Here is a 26956-nt window from a genome sequence, read left to right on the forward strand (position 1 = left end):
GAAAATGTGTGTGTGTGTGTGTGTGTGTGTGTGTGTGTGTGTGTGTATTAACTGAGAAATGCTGTCTTGGACAGAACTCCACAGAAAATGGAAGAAATAACAGTAATCCTGCATGGTGGTAAGCAAGAGACAGCATTAATGCTAGCACTAGCCATAAATTTTATTTTTTGGAGGCTGTAGTTGCAGGAGGTACATTAAGAGAGGATACAGGCTAGTCTGAACAAAGTGTAGACCAGATGTCAAATTTATCTAGGTGTGTGACATCGCAATTGGGACAGGGGGATTCTATATAGGCATTTGTCCACAGCCAAGAGCTACATCAGGTGAGAGGAGCAGGGTGTTTTTAAAAAAATAAAAAACAAAAACCAAAAACAAAACAAAACAAAAAAAAACCAGATGTTAGAAAAATTCTTAGTTAAAGCAGATTTATGCTGTACATGGTTCCCAGAAGTAGGAATGGTAAATATACAAATGACATGAGAGAGGGAGAGAGAGAGAGAGAGAGAGAGAGAGAGAGAGAGAGAGAGAGAGAGAGAGAGAGAGAGAGAGAGAGAGAGAGAGAGAGAGAGAGAAATAATAAGTTTTAGAAAAGCAGTTGTCTCCTGTCTGGGACACGTTAGCAAAAGAGAAGGAAAATGGATTTCAGAGCTCTCCTAGGAACAGGAGGAAATAAGGAGATGTCCTGCTTCCTCCTCTCTGGCTACTAATGGAGATATCCTTAGTTCTGGTTACATCAAGTTCTCTTCCATTTCTGTCTATTGTCTATCTTTGGTGCACCAATCTGTCCATGTGTGTCTGTTTTTGTTTCACTGTTTAAATGATTGTTCTGTTTCATGTTCAAAAGAAAAAAATGGTTAAAACTTTATCTGCTGGTTATCCATCCCTTGTTTTGAAGGCAATCTCAATTTGCACAGAAGAAACTAATAAGATGCCCTGCACTGTAGCTGGGAGTCAAGCACAGTTGGAGTAAAGATGCTTTAAAAGGGGCCAGCAGCTTCTCAAGTTTTATGGCAAGTATGTTAATAGCTGTTTTTCCTAGAAAAATCTCTGCAATTGTGTTTATTGGGTTCAGCAAGTGACAAGGTTCTTTTTCTCTTGAAACCACAGATAGAAAAAACAAGAAAAATTTGTTTGGTCTAAATATATAAGATATGTGTAGCCATTTCATTTTTGTTTCTTCTTTTTTTTTTATGATTTGAAATAAGTTTCAGGTTTTTTTTCCTATAGCTTTTCTTTTTTTTTATTATTATTTTTTATTACATATTTTCCTCAATTACATTTCCAATGCTATCCAAAAAGTCCCCCATCCCCTCCCCCACTTCCCTACCCACCCATTCCCATTCTTTTGGCCCTGGCATTCCCCTATATTGGGGCATATAAAGTTTGCAAGTCAAATGGGCCTCTCTTTCCAGTGATGGCCGACTGGCCATCTTTCGATACATATGCAGCTAGAGACAAGAGCTCCTGGGTACTGGTTAGTTCATCATGTTGTTCCAACCATAGGGTTGCAGATCCCTTTAGCTCCTTGGGTACTTTCTCTAGCTTCTCCATTGGGAGCCCTGTGATGCATCCAATAGCTGACTGTGAGCATCCACTTCTGTGTTTGCTAGGCCCCCGCATAGTCTCATAAGAGAGAGCTATATTTGGGTCCTTTCAGCAAAATCTTGCTAGTGTATGCAATGGTGTCAGCGTTTGGAAGCTGATTATGGGATGGATCCCTGGGTATGGCAGTCTCTAGATGGTCCATCCTTTCATCACAGCTCGAAGCTTTGTCTCTGTAACTCCTTCCATGGGTGTTTTGTTCCCAATTCTAAGAAGGGGCATAGTGTCCACACTTTGGTCTTCATTCTTCTTGAGTTTCATGCGTTTAGCAAATTGTATCTTATATCTTGGGTATCCTAAGTTTTGGGGTAATATCCACTTATCAGTGAATACATATTGTGTGAGTTCCTTTGTTTTTTTTTAAATTTTTAATATTTTTATTACATATTTTCCTCAATTACATTTCCAATGCTATCCCAAAAGTCCCCCATAGCGCCCCCCACTTCCCTACCCACCCATTCCCATTCTTTTGGCCCTGGCATTCCCCTATATTGGGGCATATAAAGTTTGCAAGTCCAATGGGCCTCTCTTTCCATTGATGGCCGACTAGGCCATCTTTCGATACATATGCAGCTAGAGACAAGAGCTCCAGGGTTCTGGTTAGTACATCATGTTGTTCCAACAATAGGGTTGCAGATCCCTTTAGCTCCTTGGGTACTTTCTCTAGCTTCTCCATTGGGAGCCCTGTGATACATCCAATAGCTGACTGTGAACATCCACTCCTGTGTTTGCTAGGCCCCGGCATCGTCTCACAAGAGACAGCTATATTTGGGTCCTTTCAGCAAAATCTTGCTAGTGTATACAATGGTGTCAGTGTTTAGAAGCTGATTATGGGATGGATCCCTGGATACGGCAGTCTCTAAATGGTCCATCCTTTCATCACAGCTACGAACTTTGTCTCTGTAACTCCTTCCCTGGGTGTTTTGTTCCCAATTCTAAGAAGGGGCATAGTGTCCACACTTTGGTCTTCATTCTTCTTGAGTTTCATGCGTTTAGCAAATTGTATCTTATATCTTGGGTATCCTAAGTTTTGGGCTAATATCCACTTATCAGTGAATACATATTGTGTGAGTTCTTTTGTGATTGTGTTACCTCACTCAAGATGATGCCCTCCAGGTCCATCCATTTGGCTAGGAATTTCATAAATTCATTCTTTTTAATAGCTGAGTAGTACTCCATTGTGTAAATGTACCATAATTTCTGTATCCATTCCTCTGTTGAGGGACATCTGGGTTCTTTCCAGCTTCTGGCTATTATAAATAGGGCTGCTATGAACATAGTGGAGCATGTGTCTTTTTTACCGGTTGGGACATCTTCTGGATATATGCCCAGGAGAGGTATTGCTGGATCCTCCGGTAGTACTATGTCGAATTTTCTGAGGAACCACCAGACTGATTTCCAGAGTGGTTGTACAAGCTTGCAATCCCACCAACAATGGAGGAGTGTTCCTCTTTCTCCACATCCTCGCCAGCATCTGCTGTCACCTGAATTTTTGATCTTAGCCATTCTGACTGGATAGCAAAAACTCTTCTCAAGGATAAAAGAACCTCTGGTGGAATCACCTTGCTGGACCTAAAGCTTTACTACAGAGCAATTGTGATAAAAACTGCATGGTACTGGTATAGTGACAGACATGTAGACCAATGGAATAGAATTGAAGACCCAGAAATGAACCCACACACCTAAGGTCACTTAATCTTCGACAAGGGAGCTAAAACCATCCAGTGGAAGAAAGACAGCATTTTCAACAAATGGTGCTGTCACAACTGGTTGTTAACATGTAGAAGAATGCGATTCGACCCATTCCTATCTCCTTGTACTAAGGTCAAGTCTAAGTGGATCAAGGAACTTCACATAAAACCAGAGACACTGAAACTTATAGAGGAGAAAGTGGGGAAAAGCCTAGAAGATATGGGCACAGGGGAAAAATTCTTGAATAGAACAGCAATGGCTTGTGCTGTAAGATCGAGAATTGACAAGTGGGACCTCATGAAAGTGCAAAGCTTCTGCAAGGCAAAAGACACCATCAATAAGACAAAAAAAAAAAAAAAAAAACACCAACAGATTGCGAAAGGATCTTTACCTATCCTAAATCAGATAAGGGACTAATATCCAATATATATAAAGAACTCAAGAAGGTGGACTCCAGAAAATCAAATAACCCCATTAAATAATGGGGCTCAGAACTGAACAAAGAATTCTCACCTGAGGAATACCGAATGGCAGAGAAGCACCTGAAAAAATGTTCAACATCCTTAATCATCAGGGAAATGCAAATCAAAACAACCCTGAGATTCCACCTCACACCAGTCAGAAGGGCTAAGATCATTTTTGTTTCTAACTGGTTTTAAAAATACAAATATGTTCTGCATGCCTTGGTTATAGAGTATTGGTTTATAAGTTATTGGGTATTGTTGCAGATAGCCTGGGGATTAATTATATTTGATGTTAATTCCATTCTCCAGTGAGGTGTTTTGAACAAGTCAGCACTCAGGTGATTTCCTGTAAACCTGCTTCCCATCTTAATTTGTAAAATAAAGGAGAGCTGATGATTGGGCAGATAAAGGGAAGGTGGAGCAGAAGGTGGGGAGAGGGAAGAAGGAGAAAATGGAAGAGGGAAAGAACACAGAGGAGGAAGAAGAAAAGTGGGGCAGAAGCACGTGGTCTGGAGAAACGGCAATTTCTAAGGGGTCTCATAGATTGCAAGATAGAGGTATAGAGGTAGATCTGCCCAATCTAGGCATACAGCATTTATTCATATTAATTGAATTATGTTTTCATTGCTGGGGCATATTTGGGATGGAGAGATTTACCACAACAGGATATGATCAGAAATTTGTATCATTGGTAACAGAAAATTTGCTTAAAACTGGTAACTCGCAGGGCGTGGTGGCGCACGCCTTTAATCCCAGCACTCGGGAGGCAGAGGCAGGCGGATTTCTGAGTTCGAGGCCAGCCTGGTCTACAAAGTGAGTTCCAGGACAGCAAGGGCTATACAGAGAAACCCTGTCTCGAAAAACCAAAAAAAAAAAAAAAAAAAAAACAAAAAAAAAACAAAACCAAAAAACACCCAAAAAACTGGTAACTCAGGGTTGGAGTAATTTTAAACAACAACACGTGGCATGAGCCAAGAGACTGCACCATCATGTGTAGTAACTGGCAGTCAAAAACTTTGTAGCATGGGGATGATGCACTTGGTGTTGATTTTGGAGAGACTTTTTTGTTTGTTGAAAGTTGAATTTTGCTTTCCAAAGTTGTAGTTGTGCTCTGGTGTCACAAGAGAAACTTGAAGATTGTGGTTAAACTGCCAGTGTTCCATTGGCTGCAGTTCAATCACATGCTCACAATTTTTAACTCACCCATGTTTGTAATTTAAAAAAAATCAATCAAGTAGAGATGATTGCAAGAGTAATACCAGCCTCCTGCCCCTTTTGATGGATATCTCAGTGGTAGTTTATCTAACAGGGTCCCAATTAAAAGCTAAAAGTAGTTGGTAGAATTTTTGGAGAGAGAAATTGGACCGTCATACAATCAGGATCTGGCTATGGCTGCTGCTTTACAGGGAACTACAGTACAAGAAATGATTTCACAGCACTGAGGTGATAAGGAATGTTTTAAATAAGGAACCATATATCATTTTAGCAAAAAAAGAGAGGCAAAGACAGGCAGCAGAATCACTCCTCTGGAATCTGTCTTTGCTGCAGGAGGGGTAATCATTGGGCCACACATCAGGAAATAGGCTCAGATTAAGAAACATTTATAGTTGAGTTAATGCAAAGCTCAGAGCAGCCTCAAGGGAAGCTTGTGTCGTATTGCTTTTGTCTTTGTCATACTGACCAGCCCCTAGAAAGGTGTTTACTAGATGGAGGATTATTTTTATACTGTTCCTTTGCATACTGATGACTGTAAAGGGTTTGCTTTTAGTGAGCTTGTAATTTTAAAGAGCCCATGAAGCGGTATCATTGGAAAGTTTTGCCTCAAGGAATGGCTAATAGTCTTACATTACATTGAAAATTTGTTTCTGCTTCAATACAAGAAGTTAGGACTGTGAATCTTTCAGTGTATATTATTCATTATATGAAGGGTATTTTATTGGATGATCTCTCTGAAGGAGTTTTACTACAAGGCTTTGCTCTTATACAATGGGCTTTAAAAATTTGGAGTATTTGTTGCTCCAGAAAAGATTCAAAGGCATTATCTTTTTCAATTTTGGGGGCCTCGGTTATAGTCTAAAAAATTGTGACACAGAAAATTAAGAAAAAGCCGGGCATGGTGGCGCACGCCTTTAATCCCAGCCCTCAGAAGGCAGAGGCAGGCGGATTTCTGAGTTCGAGGCCAGCCTGGTCTACAAAGTGAGTTCCAGGACAGCCAGGGATATACAGAGAAACCCTGTCTAAAACAAACCAAAAAAAAAAAAAAAAAAAAAAGAGAAAAAAGAAAATTCAAGAAAGAAAAGATGATTTACTAACTTCAAATTATTTTCAAAAGTTTCTAGGAGATGTTAATTGGCTAATACCTCACCTTAAACTCACCATAGGAGGACTAAAGCCTCTGTTTTTCATTCTCAAGGGGGATGCAAATTAACTGGTGAAGGATGAATAGTTTTGCAGAAAGAAGAGGAAGCATTAGCCAACATCAGATACATTAGATCAATTGTTGGCTGTTTGAGTCATTGCTTCTCATGTGCCCACAGCAATTCTTTGGCAAAAGAGATCATTAATGTGAATTCATCTTTCTTCATCTCCAAGTAAAGTTTTAACAGCCTATTATGAAGCTGTTGCTGTAAGATAAAATCATGAAAGTATTGTGGAACAAATGTCTTACAAACCTGATGAAACATTTATTCCTATTTCAAATAGCAATTAAATTGGTTACTGCAGAATACTGATATTTGGCCTATTGCATGGCAAACTTTTTAGGCAGAGTTGATAAACATATCCAAAAGATAAGTTGTTACAATTTGCTTCTATGCATGCTTTTGTATTTCTTGTAAATTTATGCATACATCCCATAAAGAATGCATCTACTATATTTATAAACAGATCATATATGGGAAAGCAACATATGTAATTGGATCACATGTTTATTCTCTTGAGTTTCCCCCTGCTTCAGCACAGGCTATAGAATTATGTGCTGTAGCCACTATCTTACAATTGCTTGAAATTGTTCCTTTTTTTAGATCCTGCTAATTCTTAAATTTTGCAATTACTTATTCAAATGCAACTCAAGTTAAGAGAAAGTACTGTTTCTTTAAAGGACTGTCTTTGGACATTTAAGAGCTCATACTGGATTACCTGGACAGACTCCTTATGGCAATGCCACAGCAGATTTGTATAGCAGGCAGATTATAGGCCTTACACAGGAAAAATTGGTCATACAATCTCATTCTTCACATCATAAAAATAGCTTGAGACAACTTGGTATTTTTAGAGAATGTCCATGTCAAATTGTAAACACTTGTCTTCAATTTACACCTGTACCACATAATGGTGTTAATCCTCGAGGACTTAAACCTTATCAATTATTACAAATGGATGTTACTCATATTTCTGATTTTGGAAAAGTAAAATATGCACATGTGACTATTGATACCTTTTCAGGCTTTCTAGTTGCAAGTGCTTTAACAGGAGAAGCAACTAAGAATGTAATTAGTCATTGCCTGCATTTTTCTATGCTTGGTGTTCCAAATCAGATTAAAACAGATAATGGAACTGGATATTACAGTCAAGTATTTGAGATGTTATGTAGACTATTTAATATTACCCATATTACTGGGATTCCTTATTATCCTAAAGGACAAGGTATTGTGCAACAAGTCCATGGAACTTTAAAATAGTATCTTCATACAAAACAAAAAAGGGGTGTTGGGAACTAAAAAAAAAGTATCAAAAATAAATGTATATTTTAGAGTATTGCTTTATATTAAACATACCTTTTAAAATGCTATTTTTAGTTATGAATTGTGTGTGTGTGTGTGGGGGGGAGTGACATATGTGAGTACATATGCTTGTGGAGTCCTAAAGAAGATATTGGATCTCCTGGACATGGATGGAGTTTTAGGCTTGTAAGCTGCTTGATATTGAGTGTTAGAAATTAAACCTGGGTCCTCTGGAAGAGCAATACATGCTCTTAACCAATGACCAATCTCTCCAACCCATTAAATTTATCTCTGGTCTCACACACAGTTATGAATATCTCTTTTGAGACAGGGCATATGTAACCATGGCTGGAACACATGCATGCCATATCTAGTTGGTCTCAAGGTCAGAGATCAGTCTACCTCAGCCTCCCAAGTGGTGGGATTAAAGGCGTGTACCACCACTAGCCAGCTGATTATCTTATAATAATAGTCCTTTGTTCATTAGTAATCAATCTTTCTGCCTGTTGGTATTAAAATGTTTAGTTATTTAAAAAAATAGGCCGTACATCATTGGTTTGACTAGAGCAGTTCCATTTCATAGCAGTTGTCCAACCCAACTATTAACAGTGCTCTTTTAGTCTGAAGGTTTAGGTTCTATCAAATATGGCCAACTTAATTATAGGTTATTAAGTTTAAAGATATCTTGAGCTTGGTAAAGAAAAATTCAAACAGGACAAGTCCTTAATACTAACACAATGGTAGACTAAGGATTAAGCAATTCCTAGTTCTCTAGTAAGAAGTACAATTTGGAATGGGACTGCAAAGAGATATTTTGGCTTCTGCATTAAATAACCTAAAACTCTTAATGCAAATTATATGATCTCCATTTGCCTCAATTTATTTGTATGTAAAGATGAGGTCAAACCAGGGCTAAATGGAAGGAAATATCATTTCCTTCAAATCTTTCTATCATGTAAATCCATGACAGAAATACTGAAGTCATGACAATGTCAATTCTCATTTTCTTGTTCAATTTTTTTAAAACAAAACATCATACGTTTAGGTAGCACCCATATAAGCGTGCACACACACACACACACACACACACACAGAGGTCAGCGATCAACTTGAGGGAATGTTCTCTTCCCACCATGTTGAGTTCTGGTGATCAAACACAGGCAAGTGCTCTTCCTTCATCCGCATCTCACCAGCCCTACATATGGTTTTATAGATGATTTGCTAGTCACCAAAGAGTAGCAACTTAAACTTCTTATCTGGAGTTGCTAGAAAGACCAAAACCAATCCACATCTCTCAAAACTAATACCTTTCTCAGTAACCACGTTATTTCACTGAGGTAGCTCTGGTGAATATCACCAACAATCAAATGGCAACTCAAAGCCAACTGGCTAATCCTTTTCTTTGTGGCATGGCATCGTTTTTGTTTTTTTCCAAAAAGTCTAGCCAAACTCTAGTTACCTTAAGTTTTATGCTCCTTTGTATCCTTTTATGTGCTGATATTTGTATTGGGTATTTAATCAACCTGCTTTTCATCTGACAGTCCCTGTATTATCGTTTTGGTCTTTAGCACCACCTCAAAGAACATTCAGTTATACTTGTGGTCCAGGTTACACCTTAATTTCAGACATCCAATTGCTACTTTTACAGTTAAATCTAGTGCCTCCAGAACTTCTCACATGTTATCACCTATTCTGGCTAGAAGTACCCTTGTTTACATCAAAAAATATCTACTTGGTCTTACAGATTTGGTCTTTATAATTTGAAGTTCAAGCCTGTATCATCTCTTTCTTCTGAAATATCAAGTTGCAATGCAGAGAAGATGAAAAGGGCAATAAAGCAAGGTATGGTAGTATAAGCTTGTAACCTCTGTGCTCAGGAGGCTGAGGGTTATGAGTTCAAAGTCAATATAAGAAACACAGTGCACAAAACTAATAAACAGGCAGGAAGAGCACTGTAAACTCAATGTTCTTTAGCTTAAATCTAATAGATGGTTTCACATTAACTACAAATGCAAACACTCCATATGGCAAGAAAAGCTTTCCAGTGTTGAGTCTTTAGCTCTTCTCAAACTGTCTTCTGCCATTCCTTCAACCTCAGCCACATTTGGAATTCCCAAATCAGCTTGTCCTGTTAGGTATGATGATGCTGAAATGCATGCCCCAATGTCACTCCTGCTAGTTGATCTCTAAGCCCCCAGGATATCTATATCTATATATCTATATCTATATCTATATATCCCTTCCTAGATGTATATAAAAAGGCTAGAAAGCAGGAATCACATTTTACTCATGTGTGTGATAAATATGTAGAATAAAAATCCACATAATTTTATGGCATGGCATATATGTATCCTTCCCATCAGACACACAATAAAAATAGTATTTCATATCTAGAAGACACCTCATTTCACTTAAGCTGCTACATCATTTGGTCCTTAATTTTGATTAGTCAATTACTAGTACTTTGAAAGGTCCTAATATCAATTCATTGTTTTGTAAATGTGACTTTGGTTTTATTTTAAAATTTTATTTTAAAACTTAGAATTTTGTATTAATTTAACTTAAATAATAGGTTAGGCAAATCAAATGGCAATACTGATGCTCATTAAAAGTAACTTTTAATCAGAGCCAATGAGAAAAGAATTTTGTTGGCACTTGGATCAACATGTGCTTTGTTATGCATATATTATGGAATGAGCTTCTTTCTCAATGCATATACTATCATGCAAATTTGTTTCATTATTAAGACAACTGGATATTGCATGATTTAATGGACTTACCTATGTAAACAGTAAAGAAAACAAAACTATCTTCTAAAACTTGAAAAATGCAAATCATAAAGACTGTTAGTTGAAGTAAAGCTGTTTACAAAGACCTTCACTTATCTATTTAAGAATAATATTGACTTGACCTCTACTTCCTATCTCCATATTTCTATTTTTACTTATTCAAAGACTAAGTTCCTAAGCAAGAACTAATCTTGATATATTTATTCAAACATGGATTACATAAATTTCTCTTATATAGATGTAAGACAACACATTCGTCTTGACAAAACTTTACCTTAACATAGTCACTCAAAAGATATTTAAGACTAGAACAAAAAACTAGAACAAAGTAAGAACAGTTAGGTGTAGTTTTGTTCCTTTAAGGTTGGCGTAGAATTTTTATTCACAAAAGCCTTACTTCCTTATTTCACTCTGTTGGACTTTCTTGATAGCTTATTTTCACAAATTAACCATTTAAAATATTTGTAGTTAAACATCTGGATCAGTATTTGGATATATGATTTGGAATGATTGCTTCCTGAAATAATAAGAAATGAATGCCAATAGACATTCAATGTTTACTAAGTTATTAACCAACTGAATAAAATATCTCTATACTTTCAGTCCTTGAAATACTCCTAAGACATACTCTAAAAAATATCTGAAAAGATAATGTATTCACCACAATGGTCCAGCAGATAAGACTAGATATGAACCAACCCACCCACCCACTCTTTACTTACAGCATTCTCTATGCTTCTTCCCTAATTTGGTGGAAAATTCTTAAGAACTATATTCTAAAATAAAAATGTGTCCCAAAGTACTTCAGAAAATGGTACAAATGGAAGGTGCCATTATTTAAAGAAAGAAAGAAAGAAAGAAAGAAAGAAAGAAAGAAAGAAAGAAAGAAAGAAATCCTAGCGTTAACTAGCAGTAATCTGTGAATGGTAACATAATCCCACTCCACTGTCATGCATGCAGACAGGCATCATATTTCAAAATTGCCTAACATTAAAAAATAAGCCTCTTAAATTAATTTGTATTCTAAAACATGGCCCTTCATCCTGGGAATTTTTTCCTCATAAAAAATGATGAGTCATGTATAGGATTTGAAAAGCCTGTATTAAAACTCCCTTTAAAGTTTTAAGTTCAATCACTATTTGTTTTCTATTATACTACATTTGGCAGATTTTTTTTTTTTTTTTGTCTGTAATTGCAGTAGTTGCAATTTAACAATAAACCAGTCTGACATTTTAGGTCTTGAAGATACATACCATATATATTTCTTTAAAAATAATCATACTTTTTGTGAGCAATACTTTACAGTAGACACCTCAAAAATCTACCATAGACGTGAAACTTAAAACAAGAAAAATTCAAGTTCTAAATCTTTATACATATATATCTAGATTTCTATATATATTATATATACAGACATAAGTATATATAAAATATATATAATCAGATTTGAAAAGTGAACAAAAATTGGGCACTGTACATAAATTCTTTTTAAAACTCAAACAATAGAAAACTCTTTAAACATTAAACAATTTTAATAAAAGTTTCTGTACAAGGCTAAGCAGTTTTATTTACACATAGAAAATGTAATAGGAGTAGTGTTTGAAATTACAGAACTCCTTAAAATTTCAATGGCAGGTAAATCTGGAAAAAATAACAGCATTCCATTCACAAATATTTTCAGGCAATAAATATGTATTTATAAATAGTGTAAATTTACATCAAGATTAGAAACAAAAATCACAATTCTGAAGTTTATTTCTTAGTCTATGTGCAATCCATTATCTTTGTGACGTTGCTGTTAATTATTTTTTTTTAAATGTTTTATTTGGGAACCAAAATTATAACGATCATAGTTTCAAAACAAGACAGAAATTCATAAAAGCAGTAAAAAAAGTTTCTTACTTAACTTTTCACATTAAAAAAAAAAAAAAGTTGACCAAAGAAAGACTAAATATTGCTAACTACCTTACAAAGAAATGACCAGCTAGGCTAGTTATTTTTCCCCCCCGAGTAAAATTCTGAAAGGGAAAAGATAGGTGAAAACAAATTCATTAGCCCAGAAATCGAGAAATATAAAAGAGGTTGTCTTCAAGTCAGTAGTCTGTATGATGTTGCCAGTTTTGTCAGATATATACAAAACGTGGTAATTATTATTCTTTTTTTTTTTTTCTCTCTGAAGTTCAGCTAATTAGCTTTACGAGAGTCCTGGCATAGGAGCAGTACTCTCCAGTCCAGTTGGTTGACACTCCACACTTGGAAGGTTGCATAGACACAGTTTTCAGCCAGCAGCCTTACGAGATAGCTACAAATAGCAGTGGTGCAGAACTGGGTTACTTTCTGAATAGCAGAAAAGGTCTCATGTTTAATGTCCATGGAACAATATCAAGATGAGGCGGATGGTAATGGAGGAGCCTGGAAATAAAAGCAAGGCAGACTATTTTGGTATGCTCATTTGTTAGTTGTGCTCCTTGAGTCACAGCTGCAAATATATATGTTGGTTTATGAAACTGGCAGAAATTATTCTCTGTTAAAGTTCAACAGCCTCGCTACACAACAAAATAGTACAACTTCCCTTAAGATCTCCTACCTGGCCACCTTTTGTAAGACCATCTTTTGTTTTACTATGCCTCCAAAATCTTTTGGAATATTATTTAGTTTACCACTTTTTATGTATTGCTTTCTTTCACAGGGCTTTACAAAAATCAATTTATCAAATTAATTACAATATTACTAGTGACTGCCTTCAGTGATCTAAGGCAGGTAATACTTTTTGTGTGTGTGTGTGTGTGGGGGGGGGGGGAATAAATTCCAGGTGATTTTCTTTTTTCTTGAAGCAATCTTGAACACCATCCAAATGAAAATACCAGGAGCTAAACTTCAAAAGCTAGGTTTTGATTACGTGTATGTGGAAAGTATTGGAAGAAAAAAAAAATTCATATTATGTCTAGTTCTAGTCAGATCTGTTTTGAGTGAAATGCTTCCCGTATCTGCTGCTTGCAATGAAAAACTTTGTGATTTGTGAGTACACTGGAATTTCATAAGGTTATACCACGTGCCCGGAAGTTAAACACTCTTTAAATTCTCCCACGAGATTAAAACATCTGCCAGTACACAATTTTAAACAAATTCAATTAGCCCTAAAAGCAGAAGTATATTTCAAAGCACACTCACACTGCTTTATTTTGTAGGCACTATTTAAGCAAACATTTCACCAGCCAAGACGAAACAATATGAAAATCATGATAGTATTGTAAAACATACAGTTTTAACAATTATTTTTAGGCTGGTCTCTCCAAGAAGCAAGGCAAAAGTGATATGTCAATTTTATAGGAATAAGTACTTGGAGAAGGTGGTAGAAGCAATATAAATATACTCTCATGTAGTATCTTGATAAGCAAAAAGAAAATCTACATATTTCATTACCTCCTATTTATCAGGTAGCAGAGCAAACACTACTGCCTCCCAACTGATCTAATGTACTCACATGTTGATTTCACTTACTAATGTAAATTGGTCATAGACTTGCATCAGATCCTCCATTTTGTACTGTTCTAGCACCACAAAATTTTCCAGATTCCCACTTGTTTTTCGTGCACAATCTTGGCAATGTACTATGTAGGTTTTTCGAGAATTACTCTCATTAGTGACAAAAAGCAGATCAAAAACCTCCACCTGTTTTACACAAATGAAAAATGGGGTCAACAGACATGATAATGTTTATTGTACTGCTTCTATGTTATAGTCTTCTACTTAAAAAAAAAAAAAAACTGTACAGTTAAAAGATAGGGGTGGGGGAGCAAGCAGGAGTGTGAGACTGAGACTGAAAATGTTTATACTGCACCAAATCTCAAGACATTAGAGCAATCATATTTAGGTGAATGAAAGAAATTAATGGTATAACCATGACAATTCTAATAGAACTTAATTAAAAATTTTACTAAATACCAGTTTATTTTTCTTTTAAATCAAAACATTAGTATATAATTTGTCAAGTGATCACTATTTTCTTTGCATGTTTCCTTGACAGAATCCATCACAGGCAACCGTATAGATTGAGCTCTTTAAATACAAAGACTGTGTTCATATTTGCACTGCCAGAGCATGTCATAGTACCTAGTGCTTACTAAAACTTCAAAATACACCTGTGAAATGAATGAATATACTCTGATTATTTTATAGATGAAGAAACTGGCAAGTAACAGCGAGTAAGTATTTGTTATAAGCTTTATGATAAAAGTAAGAGTTTTTGAAACATTAGAAATAATATATCTGTCTTAAAATAACCTTGTGTACGACTCATCCTCAGATATTTTTTCAGGGTATAAGACACATTTATTTCCTTGTTAATTTCCTCTGACTACTTTATATACCACTAAAATACTAAATGAATTAAATAATTTAAAATTAAAGTCAACAACAAAATTAGCAAAGTTCAAAGTTTGGAATAGATCATCAATGCCCCCATCTGTAATTTATCCTTAAACTTCTTCAAAGATAGGAAATTATCAATGAGAATGAGCCAATTCAAAATTCCAGGGTCTACCGTATTTCTCATTATCATTAATGGGCAACAACATGAGCCTAAAGAATGGAGCTAGAAAATCTGTCAGTTTTCTTCAACTTGTCCCTCATTTCTACCTTTTAATAAGTTACCTAATGGTTTTCATCTTAAAGATCAGTGTTTTTCAACCTGTGGGTTATGACCCCTTTGGGAGTTGAATGACCCTTTCACAGGGGCTGCCTAAGACCATCATAAAACATATATACATTACAATTTACAACTAGCAAAATTACAGTTATGAAATAGTAATGAACATAATTTTAAGGTTGGAAGTCACCACAACATGAGGAACCATATTCCGTAATAGTCCTCACAGCATTAGGAAGGCTGAGAAATACTTTACTTTAAAATTTCTATACCATTTTAACAATCCATTGCCATATATTAGTCTAGCACATGTGGCAAAGGAATTATCTATTATAGGAATTAGCTATGATGTATCTTATTTTCTCTATTCTTTCCATTTTTCCGTCTGAAACAGATACTGTCTTTGTTGACTTCTCAAATGTTTCTGGTGGATTCAATGACTTTGGAATAAATATCACATTATTTGACAGCTTCATGATACATCAAAAGCTATATGTCACCTAGATTTTATGAGAAGAATCTGTAACTGTCAGTATTATAGCCACATGGGACTAGCTAACCTTTCTTCTAAAGGTATTCCATTTCTCTACTCATGGTATTTCTGACAGTCAACCTGTATTCTCACTATAGTTTGTATATAACCTTCTGAAACCACACTCATCCTTCAAGAAAGGGATAAAGCTATGGATTTGTTGTTGTTTTCCTAAGTTCTTACTGCCAATAACAGAAAGGAAAACTAAACTACATCAATTATTCCCCTCTCTGCATTTTTGTACTAAGCCCACCTTCATATTCATTATAATCCCAATGTACATTACTTATTAGTTGACTGTAACTTATCTTCTCCAAATAGATTTCAAGTTTCTCAGACCAGGTATAACTTTGTTGTCATTTCCCTTGAAAGCCTTAGCCACAGCAGAAGACTGACAAGTCAAATGTGAACTCCACCAGAGAACTGGACACCAAAGCCCACTAGGCTATACCAAACTCAACCCAGTTTATTGGCATCTGTGTACATCTAAATTGTTCCTCATCTATAATCTCCCAACTTTCCTTGTTGGTTAATGATCAAACAGCCAAACGACTCTATAGTGGATACTATTAAGGTAAACAACTAATGAGATATAACACCATTACACATTAATATCTGATGAGAAAATATTAAAACTATATATAATGCTAATCAAAGTAAAATGCACTACCAAAAAAAAGATTAAAAAACAAAGTTTTTATAAACAATTGTGGGCAAAAATGATGACTTACCTCACAAATACTACAATAATGAGCTGGTTCTTCCTTTGTCCGCCCGTGCCATATGATCTCTTTTCCTGCAGCAATTAGAGCTTCCCTCAATGTCTGACATTGCTTTAGCGTTCTCAGAAGACAATACCTAATATAGGAGAAAATTACTCATTACTAACAGCCAAATATTACATACTTTTCACCTAAGAGATATACCAATTAGAAATAATACCAAGATATTTGCTTCTAACATCCATTTTTCTTTTGTTGTATGTCTTCTGATCTCCACTCTCAGATTATTTTTGGAATCTGCTAGTTAAAGATGGCATATAACTATGTATTTGAAAATTTGAAAATGGACTCAAACTGTGGCAATTAATCAATCCCATCTCAGACTTCCAACTGCTGAGATAAATAGGTGTGAGCTACCATGCTCAGTTCATTTGTCAAATTTTCAGATATTATCAGATTAAAAAAAATAGAACAAGGACTAGAGAGATGGCTCAGTGGTTAAGAGCACTGACTACTTTTCTGGAGATCCTGAATTCAATTCCCAGCAACTGCCTGGTGGCTTACAACCATCTGTAAGGATCTGATGTCCTCTTCTGGTGTGTCTTAAGACAACTGCTGTGTACTCATATGAATTAAAAAAAAAAAAAAAAAGAGCAAATGATCAACAGCTCCAAGGATGACAATGTCAAGTCATTTATAGTTGAAATTGATATCTGAATATATATATATATATAAAATATTCTTAATATATAAAACTCTCCTTGTTTGAGTTACTAATGTGGGTTCTTATCTGGCCAAATCAATTAACCTCTCCAAGAGTCATCTTCTCCACCCTTAAAGTCAGGGGTTGAAATACTAGATATGAACACTTATGATTCTACATAGGCAGAAAAGCACATCATCTCTAGTCACACTACCTAAACACTTATTAACATCATCATCTCTGTACTTGCTTTTTTAACTTCCAGGAGCAGAGAAAAATTTATAAATTCATTAACTACAAAATACAAAAACCTGGTTTAACGATTGCAGAAGAGACAGGTATTTCTTCATTCTAACTTAAGATGACATAGTGTAATCCATTTATAGTAACACAACTCAACTTTTGTTGTAATTTATGCCTTTTTTAATTCTTAAAATTTGTGCTGATTTTCCTAGTTTGTTATCATTACTTGGAACTGCTAAATTCTTACTCTTCTGTAAATTTTAGCACTCAGGATTTCCATTAGAACTGAGTGGCTGAACTAGATTACTCTTTAAAGCAATTTGAAAGAAAGGGTTTATCAACTGAGTATCATCTTGACAACAAAAGTCTTATCTATTCTATTTGCTATCTCGCTGCCATATGCAGTAGGTGTTCAATTGTTCTTGATTGTCAAATAATTAAAATTCAAGATAATAGTATATTTATCTTCAACTTACCCAATAAATATTAATCCTTGGGAGGTACGACTTCATTAGTACATACATAACACAACCTAACTATAAGCTTGGTGATGGTGAGAAGCAACATTTAGAACCAATAGTTCTTACCATGTCCCAAAAGTTCATGGGCAAACTTCATTTTGTTATGTTGTTCTAATCATTAGCACTTTTCCTTTCTGTTGCTCTAGTCACACTGGCTTTTTGTCCCATAAGTAGTCTGTACTTTCCCTCTAGATCTGAAACATTCTATCCCCAGATTCTTGTATTATCCCTCATTATTTATATATAGGCACACAAAATTCACCTTCAGTCTCAGATACTCTCCTTCATCCCTTTTGCAAAAGTAGCGTTTTTATAATTTCTACCCAAATATTTTTCAACTGAATCTTATCCATACAAACACATCACCTTTCAGACCTCTTGCTTGGTAGTATCTCCTTACTAGAGAGCATTAGAACTTATGCTATGCAAAAACAGCAAATTCATCTTTATACTACTAGTTCTCAAACAGTTGTTGAATGGGTATTTAAACAACGGAGACAAAATGGGAGATGAATTTTAGAGACATTTGTAAAGAAATTTAAAATAAAGATAATAATTTTTAAGAAGTCGTTGGATGATCAGAAATTATAAATGTGCCGGGCGTGGTGGCGCACGCCTTTAATCCCAGCACTCAGGAGGCAGAGGCAGGCGGATTTCTGAGTTGGAGGCCAGCCTGGTCTACAAAGTGAGTTCCAGGACAGCCAGGGATATACAGAAAAACCCTGTCTCGAAAAAACCAAAGAAAACCAAAAAAAAAAAAAAAAAAAAAAAAAAAAACCCCACAAAAAAAGAAATTATAAATGTTAAGAGAGGACTCCTGTGTTAAGTAGGAATTATGACTTAATTCCTTTCAAAAATTGTTTCTAATTATAAAACCCTAATCAATCCAAAATGTAATGAACCACTTTCAATCTGTGATGTCATTCTTCCTTCAGGGACTAAAAAGCAGACGTTTAATATTACAATTAAAATTCTACTGAGAAATCAAATAATTCAGAGAAGAATGGGGAAGTACTAAAAAGTCAATCTTCTGCCATAGAATAATTTATACCTTTATTCTTTTTAAAGCCATAGTGGGCTATTTGGAAGGAAAAAGTAGTTATAACAAGCAGAATCTCATATTTTGCTAGACTTCTGGATCATCTTGTTTTAATGTAATTCTATATAATGTAACATAATTCTAAGGGGAGGGGGGAGTGCTTAACAGTCATCCTGCCCCTTAAGAGTTTAGTACAACTTTAGAAAATACTTACTTAATCATTTCAAAAAGCTTTGGATCTGAAACCTTGATATTTCGTGCCATATTCCAGGAAAGATGAACCATGGGTACTATTGACTTTACATTTTGCAACTTGTTCCATTCATAACGTTCCACTGCTAACTTATACTGACAGGCTGAGGAGAAAAACAAATCACAAACCAAAACCATGAAAAGATGTGAAGATAACCATTATTACCTCATGAAAATCTCAAATCACTAAAACCATATATATATATATATATATATGTGTGTGTGTGTATTAATTGTTATTTTTATTATTGGTTTTTTGAGACAGGGTTTCTCTGTGTAGACTTGCCTGTACTGGAACTCACTCTGTAAACCAGGCTGGCCTTGTACTTACAGATCTACCTGCTTCTACCTCTCAATTGTTGAGATTAAAGGCATGTGCCACCACCACCCTGCTTACAAAAATTTTTGTTTTGTGATAATAATGGTAATAGCATCAATAGTAATCATATAGAGAGTGCTTCCTATGTGTATAACTAATTTTTATCCATTATCTCATTTAACTCTTAAAATCCCCTTATTGGTTTTACTATCACCACTATGAAAAAAATCAAGGACTAGAAAAATTAAGTAACTTGCCCAAGCTTATAAAGCTAAGTCCTGGTTGAAATTCAGGTCTTCCTGGCTACAAATGCCACATTCTTAACTTTAAGGCATACTACCTAAGCGTAGGCTCAAACTGTTTTACATACAACTTAATATAGAAGGAAAACCTATAAGAATGTATTTGTAATTATTTATTTTTCTCCCTTAAGAGGTCCCTTTATAAAACAAAATTGAGGACTCTAAAAAGTAATTACAAGTACATTTTTCACATATAAAAAACTATATAAACTTTTAAGTCTTTCATTTGTTAAGGATCTAGGGCTTTGGACTTTCAATAGTTAGCTAACATTTAACTTTTATTCTAGAAAGGAGACATTTCTTATTTAAAAAAAAAGACATTTACTTATTTATTTACTTTAGGTTAAATCTTTTTCCAAGTATATTCTTTTAAAATACCTGTAAGTGGACCAACATTCCAAGCAATATTGTTGCACCAGCCAATAGCTTGAACCCAATGAACAGTGCCAGCATTTATCCAGACCAGATCTCCAGGTCGCTGAATAAACCTATACACTGGAACATTTGCTTCATAAAGATCTTCAAGGTTGGGCCACCAAGAACCCATTAAGAAATTCAAATTATTTCTGAAATAAGAAGAACAGTACAAATCAGTCAAGGACTCTAATAAATTCTTCATATATATAAAAAAAGTTTTGTTTCTTTAATGATAATTCATTTCAATAAAGCTTAACTGTTAACAAAAACTGCTACATGAATGTAAAGAGTGAAATTAATTAAAGTACAGGAATATATCTAAAGACAGCTGAAATTCCTTTCTCTACAGTCCAAGAGGAATCTGTAGCTACTCTTAAAATAGCACATACTTTTATTCTAGTTTCATTTCACTAAGGTCCCTCCCTACTTTTAGACACCAAACCCTTCTATTCTTGCAGTACCTGGAAATCACTAAATAACAGAGGATGAAGATAAATTCACTTAAATTCATAAACAAGGACACTATGTACCAGAAAACCCATACAAGAAAGAGTCTCTCCTGCTGCTTTGAGTCAGGAAAAGCGGAATAAGTTGTCAACTCTAAATGGTATTGAAGATCAGCTAATTAAAACTATGCACTTGAAAACCAACTTGTATATATCATGCATAATAGCCATGACCACCACTATAACCACCACTTTGGAAACATTCTATAGATCCTATAAATTTACTTTAATATTTTACTGGTTATTCATAATATGTGTTGGAAAAATTATATAGTAACTTTTCCTATAAAAGAAATTTATACAGTTTAATAACCACTTCAAATTTCATATTTTGGGGAAAGAAAAACGTATATAGTGGAAGTATTTGCTTAAAATCTAAGAAGTAACTTTACTTTATAACTTGGGGTAAAGTATATGACAAAGTACATATTAAGTCGTAACACAGAACTATGACCCTGCTGACAGCTTTTATCAGCAAACGTTATTAGAAGATAGACATTACCATTTATTTACATATGATCAATGACTGTTTTTTGTTATAACACAATTGTGACAGAAACCATACAATCTGCAAAATATCTACTATCTAAGACTATATGGGAAAAACCCTTGACCTAAAATAGAACTTCAGTATCTCTCTTTTTCCCTTCTTCTTCCAAAAAAAAAAAAAAAAATTGGGGTTGGCAAGATAGCTATTAAGCCTGAAAATTCAGGGCTGGCCAGATGGCTAGGTTGGTAAAAGTACCTGCCACCAAGCCTGAGGAACTTAGTTAGATCCCTGGGCCTTACATGGTACAAGGAGAAAAGAGGCCCTACGCACCCTTAATCGTGTGTTTTCATGTTTGTTCTCTTATCTCTCTAAATAAACAAATAAAAACTTTGTAAACTGCTAGGCAACTCTCTGAAACTCTAGAACACATTGCTAATGATACCCTAAGTGCCAAGGGGATAGGACTGGCTAGATGTTTGTGATAAGGGTATGCAAATAAAGCTCTCTATAAAACAAAAATGGTTATTAGCACATATCCTAGCACTATTTCAACTTTGTGCTACCATCATAAAAGTAAACAGGCAAGCAACCTTAATTAATCAACAGAACTAATAGTCTACAAATTATGGTATAAAGTAGAGGAAGTTACTTCATCAATACATTTGAATCTGTAAAATTCTGAATCTGGTTTCCTTGAACTGAATGAAACAAATGTTAGTGAAGAAATTATAAGGTGATTATTTCTCTTATTTACATGAAAAGACATTTTGGGTCCTTAGTTTTTTTTCAATTATGATATGTGTCATAATTACCCAAATAGATACAGCAAGGATTTTTAAAGCAAACTAAGAAATTACATGTTAGTATAAAACAATGTCTATAGTTTGTCTTCAAATTTCATATATACACATTTGTAGTAACTTCCCTCCTCCTACATTTAACTGATATGCGGACAAATATCACATGCTAATTTATGCTTTTAATTTTTAATTCATAATTTTCTAATTTTATTAGTAAATGAAAATACCAGGAGCTTATACAATTGAGTGCTTTTTAGAAAAAAAGAACACAGTTCTATCTAGAGATATTTTAAAAATCCGAAGTACTCTTTAACATGAGACATAACACGAATAAAGGAAGACTATTTCTAGAATGGAAAAGAAAAGATTCATCATGCACTTTCTTTGATTAGCAAAACAAAATCTGAAGGAGTTAATTAAATTTTATAAAAAGCCTTTAGAAGAAAAATTGTCACTCTTAAGAAAATTTATATCATGATGATATCGCAAAGATTATTATATTCAAGTTTTAGTTATTCCCAACAAAAAGCATGTTCAGAATTTCTTCCACTTTCTAAAATATTTTTAAAAATTTTCTTGGAATACATGCCTTTTAAATAAGTATTTGAATGTATATTTTTAAAAAACTGAAAATAACTAGAATTTTCTAAATTCACGTATATTTCATAGAACAGTTTCAGGATACCTTTACTATAAGTTTTCTAGTAACATATTAACATAATATTTCCACTAAATTGTAACCAAAAGCTGACTACGTATCCACATTAGGGTATCCAGTTTAGTAAGCTGTCCTTTGCAGATACTGTTTCCTAGTAATTATATTTAAAGAAAATTTAGTATGGAAACCTACTTTTCACAGAAGTCATTCAAAACACCCCAGTAGCCTTCAGGGACAACAAACCATTCACAGTCACCTGGGCCAATATTTATATTAACTGAACAGAAGTTGTTATTTTCTTGATGACCTAAAGGTGAAAAAAGAAATCAACATACAATTAATTCTATAGAAAATGTGTCCTTAAACATGAAACCTTTAAAATGTTAATAGAATATGTTAAAGATTCAGTTGTTTTGCCTTTTGTGTTGAGTCTGGTTTCATGATTGTGTTTGGTGAACTACTCCTAACTTATTAAGGACTAACATGGAAGCCAAAATAGAGTTTAGGCTCTGATAGGCTGCTTGGTTAAGATACAGCATTAACCCAAGCAAGTTATTAAAGCATTTTAAGCACACTCTCCTTATATATAAGAACAAATATTAACATTTATATAAAAGTGCTATTTTGAAGATGAATGAAATAATAATTAGAATGGTGCCTAATAAGATACATTTGTTATAAATGTCATTACCTTTTTTTTTTTTTTCATTGTGAATAAAGTCTGAGCTTTTTGTTTGTTGTTTGGTTTTTGTTTTTTTTTCCAAGACAGGGTTTCTCTGTGTAGCCCTGGCTGACCTCGAACTCAGAAATCCACCTGCCTCTGCCTCCCAAGTGCTGGGATTAAAGGCGTGCACAACTATAGCTCAACTTAAAGCCTTGTTTTTAAAATAACTACTTGGGCTGGAGAGATGGCTCAGAGGTGAAGAGTCTATGCTGCTCTTACAGAGTACCTGTGTTTGATCTCAAAATCCACAATAGGTAGCTCTAAGGGGTTTTGACATCCCTGGGCTCTGTGGATACCTGCACTCATGAGCACATACATACCCATACAATTAAAAATAAAATAAATCCTTACAGAATAATATAAAATAAAACAGCTATTATCAAGGGGGAAAGAAAAGATCCTCCCCTCATATGAAGATCAACTTTATCAGAATTCAGGGAGATCATAACAGGTTTACTACAATGAAGTAAATGCTTGACCAAAAGAAAGGTGACTTAAAGCTTAGAGTATAATACTTTACATCTTGCCTTTCCTAGAATTCTAGTTGACTGACATAACAGACTTAAAATCTGCATTTCTGATGTAGTGCCCCTCATCCCTGGTTTGTTCTAGATGGAATATAGTCAAATTTCTTTCTAAGGAATTGTATTATATTTGCATTATTCTCATCTAACTGAGAATTCATGAAAGAACAGAAGCTTATAGTTTCATTTATCTCGGGGCGAACAATATAATGATATTCAATAGTTATTATAAGTAGATATTTGGAAATTCCCCCATAGTATGGACTCTAAATAAAAGTGAGTTCTAATTATAATCAGAGATTCCACGACTATATTATCTATATAAAAATATTTAAGGGTAAATACAGCCTTAGGACAACCTTGGAGTTTAAAATATATATGCTTGATGTAAAGAAACCTATAACAGATATAACTGTTTAATACAACCATTTAATACAAACACATGCAAAATGATACTTTTTATATTGTACTGATGAAAACATATACATTTCTTATAACACCTAAGAGTGGATGCTTCAGTTCTACTTGGGGGAATAAAATAATCAAGGGAATTAGAGGGTGGGAGGGACTTGAGAGGAAGACAAGAGGGGGAGGGGGGTAAAAGAGGGGGAAGAACCAGGTATGGGAGGACATGGAGTTGTACAGATGGTCAGGAAATTGAACAGAGGTATGTAACGATGAGGGATGGGGAACTGGGGTTAGCAACCAGAAAGTCCAGGATGCTAGGCAAGCAAGAGCCCACAGGGATGGCATTAGCTGAAATATCCCACAAAGGGGAGGGAGAACCTGTCAAGACCATATCCAGAGGTTAGACAAGCTTTCCCTTCACCCCCTGGTTGAGGAATAGAGCAACCCACCACCCATCTCCAAAATTTTAATCCAGAATTGCTCCTGTCTAAAGGAAATACAGAAACAAAGAGTGGAACAGAGACTGAAGGAAAGGCCATCCAGAGACTATTCCACCTGGGAATCCATCCCACATGCAGATACCAAACCCAGACACTATGGCTAATGCCAAGAAGTGGAGCTTGATACAGCTGTCTCCTGAGAGGCTCTGCCAGATCCTGATCAATACAGAGGTGGATACTCACAGCCAACCATCAGACTAAGCACAGGGAACTCAATGGAGGAGTTAGAGGAAGGACTGAAGGAGCTGAAGGGGCCTTATCCGGAACCAATGGGAGAGGAGGCCCTTGGTCCTGTGAAGGCTTCATGCCCCAGTGTAGAGGAATGCTAGGGCAGTGAGGCAGGAGTGGATGGGTGGGTTGGGAGAACACCCTCATAGAAGCAGAATAAGGGGGAACTGGCTAGGAGGTTTGCAGAGGGGAAACCCGGAAAGGGGACATTTGAAATATAAATAAATTATTTTAAAATAAAATAAAGAAAGAGAAAATAGCTAAGGATAATATAGTATATGAAAAATATCTTTTGAAATTGTTATGAAGATGACACTATCTCATAAATATACAACTAATGTTAATTAATTACTTATTAACTCACTGTTGGCTAAATATAAAATTATTGGATAAATTTTTTCTCAGTTATTTTTGCTTTTAATAATGTGTATGAATTCTCAAATGGGATTCTGGTTTTTAAGATATGAAATTATAATATACATTAAAATAATTTAATGCATATGCCCATTATTTTAGTCAATATTATTGAGAAAAATAAGCAAGGACTAAATGAAGAAATCTCTCTCAGAGGAAAGTATCAATACTAGAAAGATATAATTTTTTTAATTTTATGTAATATATATGAATTACGATAGAAATAACAGCACATAAAAAAATGAAATTACAACCTTCATAGGAAAATGTAAAGTTGGAGATTATGTTGCTACATGAAGTGAGCAGGCTAAAAGAACAAGTATGTTTTCTCTAATGTATGAAATCTATATATTATATTTTTAAACTTTTATTAAAAATGACTTGAAGAAGATAACAAGATGTTAAGATTTCTTGTGCAGTTACTTGGTGCATTTTCAGAACCTTCTAATGCCCACCCCCCACCCCCACCAAATAAAACTTTACTAACAGGGGAAAGGAGCATGGGAGTCCAAGGCGAATGAGAACTGAGTAGATAAAAATGCTTGGTATCAATCAAGCTGAACAACCAGTGGTCAAACCTCCACAGATACACATGGTAAAAGGATAGAAACTGACTCTCGAAATTTATATTCTGACTTTTACATATGTGCCATCGCACATATACACAGGTTAGTGTAAGCATATATGGACACATACAATAACCATGTCTAATGATGGAGCAGAAAGTAGAACATGGTTCTCTGGACAATTTTTGCCAGAATTTTTGTGTGTGTGTGTTACTTGTTGTCTTAGTAATACTCAGTCTCAGACGTTAATTTCCAAAGATTAATTATATATTCTACAAAGGAAAATAATCTAGCCTGCCAGAAAAGAAAAAAATGGTCTATATTAGTCGAAATCAAATTAATCTATTTTGTAATGATTTTTTAAACAAATTCATTAAGGAACAAAGAAAGAAAGCATTCTGGTTTTAAGTAATGTATACTTAAACATTTGAAGTTGAAACATGTGACAGATACTTGTTCCTTATCAGTAACTGTCCTAATTCATTGATGTTAGGATTATAGTGATTACTAAATATTTCAAAGATTATTCTAAAGTTTCATGTCAACCCATGGGCCCCAAGGACAGTATATTATTGATTGATGAAAACTTGAAAGCAGAAAATGAAATCGTTTGACATGAAGGAAATAATACCAAGAAGGCATATGACTTGCAAAAACTTAGCTGTCTAATTGGTGGTCAAGTCTATAGGATGAGTTTAGTTAATTACTTTATATAAAGTGCTTTTGAAACTGTCAGTTACAACTTAACTAGAGGACTATAACCACAGTTTCTTTTTAAAACCAAATAGAATGGAATAGATGGAAAAATGTTTTTCAAGTGTTATATATTAGACACACACTAGGTCACAATATAAAATAAGTACATAAATTATGATTGTTTATTTGTTTGTTTGTTTGTTTTTCAAGACAGGGTTTCTCTGTATAGCCCTGGCTTTCCTGGAACTCACTTTGTAGACCAGGCCGGCCTCGAACTCAGAAATCTGCCTGCCTTTGCCTCCCAAATGCTGGGATTAAAGGCATGGGCCACCACTCCGGCATGATTGTTTTTTTGTTTTTTTTTTTTTTAACTGTTATAAAACACTGTATCCCTACCATTCTCAGAAGTATGCAAGAACAACAGTTGTTTGGCTAGAGGGTACTCTAAAATTTTTCAGGAGAAATCATTAGGATT

General features: G+C 34.8%; 1 protein-coding gene across 11 annotated transcripts in view; it reads right to left on the reverse strand.

Annotated features, from left to right (window-relative positions):
* Window positions 1–6384: 6384 nt before the first annotated feature.
* Kdm6a (lysine demethylase 6A) overlaps window positions 6385–26956 on the reverse strand; it is a 109523-nt gene continuing 88951 nt past the window's right edge. For 4 of the 11 annotated variants that reach the window (XM_029473491.2, XM_021153679.3, XM_029473489.2 and 1 more), the window contains 6 exons: window positions 22614–22728; window positions 19929–20116; window positions 18892–19033; window positions 16181–16307; window positions 13754–13941; window positions 6386–12681 (listed from right to left, as the gene is read on the reverse strand). In XM_029473491.2, the coding sequence (XP_029329351.1) occupies window positions 12600–12681; window positions 13754–13941; window positions 16181–16307; window positions 18892–19033; window positions 19929–20116; window positions 22614–22728 (842 nt within the window). In that variant the 3' untranslated portion in view covers window positions 6386–12599. Of the gene's footprint in view, window positions 12682–13753; window positions 13942–16180; window positions 16308–18891; window positions 19034–19928; window positions 20117–22613; window positions 22729–26956 lie in introns of all 11 variants that reach the window. The other 7 variants (XM_021153682.3, XM_021153680.3, XM_021153677.3 and 4 more) reach the window with 4 other exon arrangements.

Source organism: Mus caroli, unplaced genomic scaffold (assembly GCF_978045245.1).
Source record: "Mus caroli unplaced genomic scaffold, Mus_caroli_1 scaffold_5, whole genome shotgun sequence".
Classification (NCBI taxonomy): Eukaryota; Metazoa; Chordata; class Mammalia; order Rodentia; family Muridae; genus Mus; species Mus caroli.